This window comes from Sciurus carolinensis, chromosome 12 (genome assembly GCF_902686445.1).
Source record: "Sciurus carolinensis chromosome 12, mSciCar1.2, whole genome shotgun sequence".
Lineage (NCBI taxonomy): Eukaryota > Metazoa > Chordata > Mammalia > Rodentia > Sciuridae > Sciurus > Sciurus carolinensis.
In genome coordinates, this window is record NC_062224.1 from 7,757,789 (window position 1) to 7,769,570 (window position 11,782).

The 11,782-nt window shown below is 35.6% G+C and overlaps 1 protein-coding gene across 3 annotated transcripts in view; it reads left to right on the forward strand.

Moving 5' to 3' along the window:
• The window catches only part of Wdr37 (WD repeat domain 37), a 70,735-nt gene extending 60,034 nt beyond the window's left edge, over positions 1-10,701 (forward strand). For all 3 annotated transcript variants that reach the window (XM_047521050.1, XM_047521051.1, XM_047521049.1), the window contains 3 exons: positions 469-603; positions 1,115-1,229; positions 7,760-10,701. In XM_047521050.1, coding sequence (XP_047377006.1) covers positions 469-603; positions 1,115-1,229; positions 7,760-7,891 — 382 coding nt within the window. In that variant the 3' untranslated portion in view covers positions 7,892-10,701. The remainder of the gene's footprint in view (positions 1-468; positions 604-1,114; positions 1,230-7,759) is intronic.
• The last annotated feature ends 1,081 nt before the right edge of the window (positions 10,702-11,782 follow it).

Below are 11,782 nucleotides of genomic sequence, written 5' to 3' on the forward strand. Positions count from 1 at the left end.
TAAGCATCTTTTCATATGCTTGTTGACCATGTGTATATCTTTGGGAAAATGTCTATTGAAATATTATTTTTGAATTGTTGTTGAGTTGTCTTGATTGTTTTTCTCTAACTCCTATGTTAAATTGAGACTGGCAGTTGGAATTTTTTTTTTTAAGTTCTCTGACAGACCCAAATATATGGAAATTTTGACAAGTTTCTTTTAATCCGTGTTTTTTTTCCTACTAACTGTTTTTTGTTCCTTGCCTTGATATGGTAGAATAAACTATTTTTCTATTCTAAGAATATAGAGTTTAAGAGACAGGAGCAGGTTACAGAGTAGAAGACCACTATAAGCTTGCATGTCTCTGGTCTTCTCTCTGTTCCCTTGCCATCTCTGGAAACAGGGCTGTGTGTTTATCGTACTGTGTGGGAAGATGTGCATCCTGTATCCATACTATTAAGGGTCTGATCCTGTACCCTTTACTTGTAGTACTGTAACCTCTGCTGTGTTCACTGTGGGAGACAACGTTGTTTCAGGCAGCGATGACCGTACAGTGAAAGTCTGGGATTTAAAAAATATGAGATCCCCAATTGCAACCATTCGCACAGACTCGGCCATTAACAGGTAAGGGTTGATTGTAATTTAATGCCTTATTTATATAGATTTAGTGTTTAATTGATATGGTCTTGAGAAAAATGATTTTGATACCTGGAAAATGTATTTTATTGATCCTTCAATTCAAATTCATTATTCCATATGTATTTAAACTTCCTCAGTATAAAATCAGGTTGATACAACAAAATTTATGACAATAAGAGTTGGGCCATTTATAGTCAGATGTTGTAGGGCTTTTGTTTACTTACTAAAAGGAATCGATCTTGGTTTTGGGTGGGTTTATGTCTACTGTTGAGCACAGTGTGCCTGTATCATGCATATGTGTATGGGGTCTGTGTGGTCTTGCAGTTATGTGTACTTATCTTGGTCTCTTTTCTAATAGGCAGTGCCTGTAGTTTGCTAATTTAGTTTGCCTGAAATGTGAATTATGTGCAATATCCTACTACATCATTATTTGTAAATTCGAAAATTTACATTGTCACGATTTTACACACAAACCTTTTTTATCTCCTCTTTGCAGGATCAATGTATGTGTTGGCCAAAAAATCATAGCCCTCCCCCATGACAACCGACAAGTGCGATTGTTTGATATGTCGGGAGTGCGACTAGCACGACTTCCCCGGAGCAGTCGACAGGTAACAGTTAAGATGTTTATAAATCACATTACAGGAGAATTTGGAATTTCACACCTTAAATCCTTGTGTGGTTCACTATAATGTGAACCACATATGTAATCTTAAATTTTCCAATAATCACATTAAAAAAAGGAGAGAAAAAAGATAAATGAACATCTATTTTCTGTAATCAACTACACCCAAAATAATATAATTGCAACATGTAATCATTGTAAAAATATTAGAACTGTTTTACATTTGTGTTTTTTCACTAAGTTTTTGGACACTAAATTTTGTTTTTTTCTGAGAAATTGCTTTTTTTTTTTTTGCGGTGCTAGGGATTGAACCCAGGGCTTTGTGTTTGCAAGGCAAGCACTCTACCGACTGAACTATCTCCCCAGCCCTAAATTTTGTTTTTTTCAGATTCAAGATGTTTTATTAACAGCTACTACAAACAGTAAGATAACTCAATTAGATTACCAAGTACAAAATCAACATATCAAAATCAGGAGTTTACATATATTCAAACAATCTTTTGGAAACTTTAATGGAAGAAAAGATTTCATATATAACAGTAACAAAAAGTATATTAATATGTTTGCCAATAAAAATGTGAGACCTACTAAGAATAAAAATTAAAATACCAGTGAAGGCAAAAAATAGCCTTTCTATAAATAGAAGGACCATATTATTGTGTAAATTAATTTGTAAATTTAACAAAACCTCAATGAAAACTTAACAGTTTTAAGCCATATTACCTGATGCTAAATTTAGTGAAAAAAATAAACATAGAAGTGGGATCAGCACTAAAACACATTTTAAAAGCATAAATAATTTAAAAGCATCATACTGGCCTATTAGCAAAACAGAAAGCCCAGAAGTAAATTCACTCAGATATGTTTAGAAATTGAATGTATAAAAAGGACAGCATCTCAAATCACTGGGAAAAGGAAGTAGTCAATAAATGTTATAGGGATAAGTAAAGTAATATCACTGCCTTACCTTATATACCATGATAAATTCCATATGTACCAAAGAAATTTTTTAAATAGCACAACCATTAAATAATAAGAAAACTTGAAATTTTTTTCTTTACAAATCTGGAGTTAGCAAAAACTATCTAACCTTTCATGACTCAAAATCCCCAAGTCATAAATTATTTCACTGGTACTTTTTATTACATAAAAATCAATTTTTTATGGAAAGAAGCATCATAAACTTTTAAAAAAGGCAACTGAGGGAGATACGTATAGCTCATATCACAAAGAGCTATCCTTCCTGACATGTAAATTGACAAAATCATAACCCTTTCGAAACATAGAAAATTTTTGATTTTGGGTTTAGGCCATTAACATTCAGAGTTATTATTGAGATATGATTTGTATTCCCAGTCATTTTGGTTTCTTTTTGGTTTTTAACTTGACTTGGTTTCTCCTTTGATTGACTTTTCTCCTTTGATTGGTAATTCCTCCCTTTGCTGACCTACATTGTGGTTTTTCATTTCCTCCTCATGGAATGTTTTGTTGAGAATGTTCTGTATTGCAGGCTTTCTATTTGTAAATTCTTCTAACTTTTGTTTATCATGGAAGGATTTTGTCTTCAAATCTGAAGGTTAGTTTTACTGGGTATAAGATTCTTGGTTGGCAACCATGTTCTTTCAGAGCTTGAAATATGTTGTTCCAGGCCCTTCTAGCTTTTAGGGTCTGGGCTGAGAAATCTACTGATACCCGTATTGATTTCCCCCTATATGTAATCTGATGCTTTTCTCTCACAGCCTTTAAAATTCTCTTTCTTTTGGATGTTAGGCATTTTCATTATAATGTGCATTGGTGTGGATCTGTTGTGATTTTGTGCATTTGGTGTTGTGTAATCCTCTTATATTTGATTTTCCATTTCATTCTTCAGGTTTGGGAAATTTTCTGATATTTCATTGAATAGAGTGTTCATTCCTTTGGTTTGTATCTCTGTACCTTCCTCTATCCCAATAATTCTTAAGTTTGGTCTTTTCATGATGTCCCATAGTTCTTGGAGATCCCGTTCATGATTTCTTACCATCTTCTCTGTTTGGTCAACTTTATTTTCAAGATTAAATATTTTGTCTTCATTGTCTGAGGTTCTGTCTTCTAAGTGATCTAGTCTGTTGGTGATGCTTTCCATTGAGGTTTTTTGTTTGTTTGTTTATTGTTTCCTTCATTTCAAGAATTTCTGCTTGTTTTTTTTTTTTTTCCCCCCAGAATCTCTCTTTGTTGAAATGATGGTTTGCTTCCTGCAGTTGTTCTTTCAACTGTTTACTGGAGTGATCATTCATTGCTTGCATTTGCTTTGTTATTTCATCCTTTGCTTTGTGAATCATTTTAATTAAGTATATTCTAAACTCCTTTTCTGACATTTCTTCTACCATACTGTAATTGGATTCTATTAATATAGAATTTAGGTTTATTTGGAACTCTTTCTTCCCTTGTTTTTTCATGTTGTTTGTGTATCTTCCCCTCTAGCAGTGCAGATCTGGAGTATTACAGTTTCCCCCCATAGGTTTATAGTGACCCTGCAGGTTTCTAAAACGTCTTCTTTAAGAGGGAGATCAATATTAGCAGCACCCAGTATAGACAGTATGCAGCCCTAAACCAAATAACCCCTATTAAAATGTTAACAATATTGTCATCATAAACAAAGATGATGAGTTCAATTATTTTCTATAGTATAACAAGTAGATTTGCAGTGAGGTCTACAATTTCTAATGTGGACAAAGAGGATGGGGAGGGGCATAGGATGTAACTGTTAATGGGATAAAAAAAGAGTATATGGAAGTACTAGATCATAGGAAGAGTGAAAGTGGAATCAAAAGAAGTTGGTTGTTAGCATGAGAAAAGAGAGAAAGAGACTGAGGAAACAGGAAACAAAAGGAAAATAGAGTGAGAAAAAGAAATAAAAACTTAAAAATTTTCAAAAAGGAGAAAAAAAAATCTACACTATAACATATACTATTCAAACCTCCCAGTCTTTAGTAGCTTTATGCATGAGAGGTACCTGACAATGAACTTCCAGTCTCTAGCAGATGTCTCAGGATGGAATTGGCCCCACCTAAAGATGGCTGCTTCTGCTTCCAGGATAATTCAAGATGACTGCACTGGCTTCCACATGTGTTGGGGAGCTGCAGCACAGTGCACGGGTGCCGAGTCTGTGTGGGGTGCAGTCAGTCGAGCCAGTGGTCCTGGAGGCGGGTGCTATCGGTCAAGCTGTGGGTCCTGCAGGTCCTGGCTGTTGTCCCAAAATGGTGGCAGCCATGTGTAACCAAACCTGTGTGTACTGTGACAGTGGATTTCCTGTCAACAGCGGCAGCTGGTGATCCACTGGCGGACGATTGGCAGATGGACCTTGGGTGGTGGGTGATGGTAGGTGAAAGGCAGGCGATAGGCAAGAGGAAGGCCATCAGGCAAATGGTGAATGATCGGCAGCAGTGAGCAATCTGCACTCAAAAAGTAGTCGATATGCTGGTAGACTGCAGGTGATGGAGGTGGACAAATTGGGTAAACAGCAGGGGATCCATGAGCAGCAAAGACTACCTCACAGAGAAACAGATTTTCCTCTGCCTGAAACCCGAGTTATGGAGCGACAAGGAATGCAGCCTCCCTCTAGTCTGCCATCTTGGATCTTCTGGTTGCTAAAGTTTTATTGGAAGTACTGGATTTATTTTGAGTTTGTAAAATTTGAAGTTGAAAAAAATGGAGTCAGCATACTCAAGTTGTTCCATGCCCTTTTTAGTGTTTCCCATTACCCTGTGTTTAAATTTTTAAGTTTAAAATTCGATAAGTTCAAATGTTCACTTCATTGGTTTCTATAACCATACCTGGCAAGCTTGTCAGCATGCATTAGTGGCTGCCATATTGAAAAGCACATTCTCAGATATTTTTCATTTGAATTTATACAAAATGGAAATGTTACTGTAGTCAGGCAGGAGCAGTGTTAGTTATCCACTGTGGGAGCTTTTTGAGATGGAATTCTTACCTTCTCCTCCAACTAGAAAAACTCCTTTCAATAGCAGGTTGTCATGAGAAGAAGAAATTCCATTTTAAATGTTACTTTCTTGTAAATTAAGGGATTGCTGTTTGCTGACTTCATATGTGGCATAGGGGAGTGAGATGGGTGTTTCTGTGTGTGGTTTTAAGACTACCTCATCAGAGTTGTCTGCAGTGCATGGTAAAAATCAAGATTTTGTGTAGTAGTAGCTCAGAACAGTGAAATCAGAATCTCCTAAAGTGACACCTAGGAGCCTGCATTTAGATAATACCCTGGTTGGTTTTAAACCCTTTGAAGTTGGCAGCTAAGTCTTAGCTGTGGATAACTTTGGTTAGTCCCTCTTGTAGTTGTGTATAGTGGAGATAAATGTAATAAACAAAAACTCCCTTACTGTGGAGGCAGCATTTATTAAGGCTTTTGTGTTTGAGTCCCACAAACAATCATTGTTTTGTTCTCTTTTGATCTTTTCTGAAGGTCATTGTGATATCTCTGTGATGAAAAAATCAATTAGTTCTGTTTAAGAATTCATTTTCTGAATGCCAGGAATATGTCTCAGTGTTAGAGCACTTGCCTAGCATGTGCAAGACCCTGGGTTCAATCCCCAGTGCTCCAAAAAGAAGCTAAAACAATCCATTCCCTGATCCCGCCAGTCCTTTTGTCTGTACCTATGTGTGCATTCACCTCTGAGCATTGCTGGCTATCCTGTACAACATTCCCCACTGTTGCTGCCTTCTGGCTGCTCCTCTCTCAATTCCTTATTGTTGATACTAGTCTCATTTTAGTATAAAATCTCGCAGAACAGTTGTTGAGCTCCAGAGCATCTGTGTACTAGACGTGTGCTTTGAAAACTGCAGTCTTATGAGCAATTATGGAGAGAGATTGTGAAGTGGAAATTTGCCACTAGTACAGCAACACCTTTTCTTTTCTTTTCTTTTTTTTTTTTTCCTGGTGCTGGGGATTGAAGCCAGGGCCTTGTGCTTGCGAGGCGAGCACTTTACCAACTGAGCTATCTCCCCAGCCCAACACCTTTTCTTTTAGTGACTTGCAGTTTCTGAAAACTAACTGTCCTTACTGCAAGGGCAGTTCAGCCATTCTTCCCTTCCCCCAATGGAATATAAGGGTACTGTTTGAAGGTAATTATTGAGCTTTTTATTCTTCGAGTGTTTATCATAGAAAAATTCCTCATGAAATTAAAGTAACTAACAAAAGCTTCTCAACTCCCCAACTCCTTGGGAAGCTGAATTGCTTGTCTCCAGGGGAATATTTTTCACTTGCCAACCACATGACTTCAGTGTCTCTGCAATGAACACCTTGTATGTATCGTCAGTTCTCGTCTAAAGGCTTGGTTTTCTTGCTAATTAATGGATTTTTTGTTGTTTTGTTATTAACAAAGAAGTTATTGAAACCCTTTGCTATATGGTCTTTTTTTTAATACTTTTTTTTGTGGACTATTGTAGTTTTCTCCTCAATGTGAATGTTTTGCAGAGGAAAATTTTGAACCAATTGAGTGTTTCTTCTATTTAATGTCAGTTTTACTTAATAGTGACTCTTGTATTTTATTGACGATATAACAGTTAAAGCTATCATATTAATTTAGAAAGTATGCATGATTCCTAAGGTATTACTTTCAGATATATTCATATTGGGCATTATCTTAAGCACTCGTATCTATATTCATATTAAATATGTCACATAAACTTTGTCAAGTAGTTTGCAGTAATTTCCCCAACATTCCAATATTTAACTGGAATTCCTGAAGATGGCAGGAATCTCCCTGAAAGGCCATTTATTTGTCTTTATTTATCACTGAGTGTCTCTTTCTAGCTCATTTATTATCTGAATCATTTGTTAAAATGGTACTTGAGATCTTTGAGTAAATTTCATCACACACACACACACACAGCTATATATAACCTTGTCTTCTAGCCTCATTTATTCATTTAAAAATTTCAAGTTGGTCATTTGATCATTTATTTTTTTCTGATTGTAATCTTATTTTCTTAAAGAATCATAAAGTACTTCTGATATGAGTCCCACTTCATTCATCTTGTGTTCTGACGTCACTCATTTCATCATGGCTTTACTAACCTATCACTTGAAAGCTTGCCATGTGAAATATTTTTTACTGACTTGGGCTAATCCTGTGAATCATCTCCTCCCTCACCTTTAAAAAATTTTTTTTGATACCAGGGATTAAATCCAGGGACACTTAACCACTGAGCCACATCTCCAGACCTTTCCTTTTTTATTTTTTATTTAGAGACTGGGTGTTGAACCCAGGGACTTGTGCTTGCGAGGCGAGCACTTTACCATACTTTTGCTAAGTTGCTTAGGGCCTCACTAAGTTGCTAAGCTGGCCTTGAACTTGCGATCCTCCTGCTTCAGCCTCTCGAGCTGCTGAGATTACAGGTGTGTGCCACTGCACCTAGCACTCCCTTTTGTTTTAATCATTTTGAGTGGTGTAGTTGTTAATATGAATGAATTTTTATAAATCTTGTTTTAAGAATAACATACCAACTTTGGTTTGTTAATAGGGCCACAGAAGAATGGTGTGCTGCTCAGCATGGAGTGAAGACCACCCCATTTGCAACCTGTTCACCTGTGGGTTTGATAGGCAAGCCATTGGTTGGAACATCAACATTCCTGCATTGTTACAAGAAAAATAAGGTCACCAGTATTCCTTAGTTTCATGTTTGCCATGGACCTTTGATTCATGCAGTCTTTTCTGCATATTAATCAGCCATTTTTGTGAGCGTTTGACCCTGAGAAGGGTGCTTTGTATGTATTCTCTTCACATTGTGCCCAGCTTGCATGAAATGTACAGAAAATGTGTGATCTTATTTTTTATTTTTGTCTTGCGTTTGTATATATTGGAATCCTCTGGTCAGTAGAAGTGAAGCTCACCTCCCATGCAGTACATAAAATGCTTGTGAGTTGTTGACATTTGACAGATGAACAGTAGGGCATTACATTTGTGTGAATTAAATGTGAACCTATGTACTTATTATGAGGCATAAACAGTCTGTTGCATTTTCTGGAATGATTATACATATCTACCTTGTACTGGGAAGAGTACAGAGCTGCATTTGCATTGGCCGATAAGTGGCAGGAATGATCAAAGGTTGCATATTCACTTATGTGTGAAGTTTTGGCATGTGCTATTGTGTAATTCAATTTCAATTTTGATTTTTATTACAGTTCTGTAAAAATAGCCTGGATTTGCAATATTCAGAGAGTTTCTTTTGAAAAGAAAAAGTTCCTGCTCTTTTTATAGAAAATCATTTCAGTTGCCTGAGGTCTCATACTAGCAAATTCTAAAATATAATGATTCTAATCACTGATTTTAGATACTAAGCAAAATTTTAAGCACTTTAGTTTATAGCTGTGGTTATAAACAGTTTTTAGAAGTTTCAAATGACTTATCCATTGAATGTGACTTGACCTTTATAAGAAGGCCCTGCTACCTGAAAACAAAATCTTATTTATTTTCTACATCTTTGGTTTGCATATATCTAAATGGGTTCACTTCCTCGGTGGTATTTGAGAGCCAACAATGCAAATAAATGAGTACTACCTCAAAAATAAATATTTGGAAAACTTTGGAGTCTCACTGTTGCTTAGCTAAAGCACTTTTTGATTCATAGCTGGAATACTGAAATCAATTTAGAAGGCAAGAAAGACAATCCTACCAAATGTATCCTGAAGGTAAAAGGTTCTTCAGTTAGGCTAATAGGATGATAAATATAACATAGTTCATAGGTAACAAGATGCTTTTGTCTTGAGTAGCTGGGATACCTCTCAGTGCCAATCCTACTACTGCACGAGTGAGCCTGTTATCCTTGCCTTCTTAGAAATTACTGTTCATCTGATATTTGTTAAGTTTATGTTTCTTATTGAGTTATAGTTTTGATAAAGATACATCTCAGTTACTTCCCCTCAACATTTTTAATCCTTTACATACAGCCCTTTGGTGGCTAATCATTTGGAGAGGCACAGGAAGATAGTATTTAAAACTCTCATGGGGATAGTCCGTTCCCCCAATTCCTTGTGTTTCCCCCTGTTTTGTGGTGACGTAGGAGGTCACCTGAGCTGTTAATGGTTAGGTATAGTACATAGGATGCTCAGGTGTCCTTTGGTGGAGCTTACTAACAGTGAGAAACACTTCATTGTTGGCACCTTTCACTTGGGTCGTACAGGAGCTGATCTTAGGAACTTCAGAGCTGAATCATTCAGAATAATTCTGAAATGACTAACAGCCAGAAAGGAGGGACCCAAGAATAACCAACAACTAAGGGACAAACTACAAATGTTTTAGAATTATTTGGGTTTTTAAGCTAAAATATTTGTTGTGTTTTTAAAATCCAACATGTTCTGATCACAAGTTTGACACAGTGTTTTTGAGAACTGAAGTCAACTGGTCACTGTGGTTGATTAGAATTTCAAACTCCAGCTTCTGCTGTCCTCAGTGTATTCTGCCTGATGGAGTACTGCAATGAAATATTTACTGTGGCCTAATTTTACCTTATGGCGAGAGATCCCCTCACATCTGCTTATGCAAGGGCATCGATGAGCTGCGCAGGCTGTGTTCTTGGGTTTCTTATATTTTAGTTTGAAAATCTAGATGACTTAGAATGGTAGAAACAATGAAAAATGTATACAAATAACTAAATCAAATTTCAAGATGCAGGTCTTTGCTAGATGAAAAAGATTTGAAGCTTTTAAAAATATATATTTATAATGGCTACATAGTTCTATGCAGACTAGTGACCTTCACTGCCAATAGCTGCTCACTTCTTGTTAACTTGAGGGACCAGCCTCTAACACCAGAAATGAGGCTCCTCACTTATTTTCATGAGGGCAGAAGACCCTAACGGTGCTTGAGCAGAGTTCTCAGGAGCAGGATGTGACTTACTGTTAACTATTGTGTCATCTTCTAACGTGATCTCATCCTACTGCTGCTGTGGCCACAAGTGTTATCTTCAAGGAGTGGGGGGTGGTTCATGTATGTGCGTGTGTGTGTGTGTGTGTGTGTGTGCATGTGGCTAAAATTAAGTTGTGTTATCAGCCACATGTAATCTCATCTGAAATAGTGTTTGGAAATAGGAACACTATTATGTGCTGACGTGTCCAGGATTTCATTTAATAATGGAAGGAAAATATGTGGTTACTAGAAAATGTGTGTTGATACAAAAAAAAATCATAAGAGATTTGTTGTTCTATAAAGCAACATTCTTTTGCTCAATCACTGCACATCAGTTTTTGTAGAGTCAAAAATTTCTGTACATATTTTGGAATCTGAAGACTATGTAAATCATTTGTTACTTAAGTCTGTGAAAACAAGTTTCTTTGCAGGAAAAAGTATGCATTTTTAAGTGTTCTGTGGAATCATTTATTTTTATTGTATCAATGTAATTGTTTTTAAGTGTTCAATGTCTACATTGCAATATGAAATTCATTAAAACATCTATGTTCCATAATTACTATTATCAAGTTTTATGTTTTTGGGAGTCTTTTATTATTTTTGCTTTTATCATGTTTTACTTTGTGAAATATTGTTAATAATTATATAAAAAATACAGTTGCCTAGCATTTAAACAAGTTATTTATAATATTGCCCATTTAAAAAAAATTTAGACTTAGAAACCCCAATTGAATTATATTTTCTATTCATCTTTTATTAAATGATACATAATTATGCTTGTTTTTTCCCATACCACTCTAAAACCTTTAACAGAGTGTTCTAATATAAGCTTTTGGTGAAGCTCTCAGAGTATCTTAAAATGCTTTTACTACTTTTATTACAGCAAGCTTGTTTGAGAGTTAAAATTACTGTTACAGAAAGTTGGACACCCTTTTGGAAGAATGCAAGTCAAGATTGGCCATGATTACTTGCACATTGTTATATTCTAATTCAAGTGAGTGAGGCATTGTGGTTGTTAGAGAAACCTCAGAAGGTGTTGAAGTATGACTGGATATTTCTTTGCTTGGTAGTGGATTCTTTTTCACATTGGTAAACTTCACTGCCTAAATCACATGGGCAAGAGAAAGAAATTTCTCCCATTTAACGTTCTTTTTTGTGATCATCCAGATTTCATTTATAATTTCAGTTAAAAATTCATGTTATATTAATATAAGGAATAAAAAAGAAAAGACTTGTATTGCTCTAATTTCATCAAAATGTTGCAAAATATCTCCTGTACTATCTATAAATTTTGTTTTCCACTAATTTCAAATTTTTATTTTTTTAAAAACTGGAAGCATTTTATTTATTATATGCAACAATGACATCTAGTCCTTATGAGAAAAGCTGAAAGTGAACTCAGATGAAATTTGTAATTTTAATTTAATTTTATTAAAATAACTTGAATTAAGCAACATGTGGTCAAGGTGGAAATAGATTAAACAACATTGGAGTTGTAAGAACTTGTGTGAAAGACATGATACATTTTTGGGGGGACCCATTTATGATTTGTGGACTAAGATAGAGAATCCTACATTACATAATTTGGTCAAGGAAATGACATTTATACAGAAGCCTAAAAATTGTTGGGTGTTTG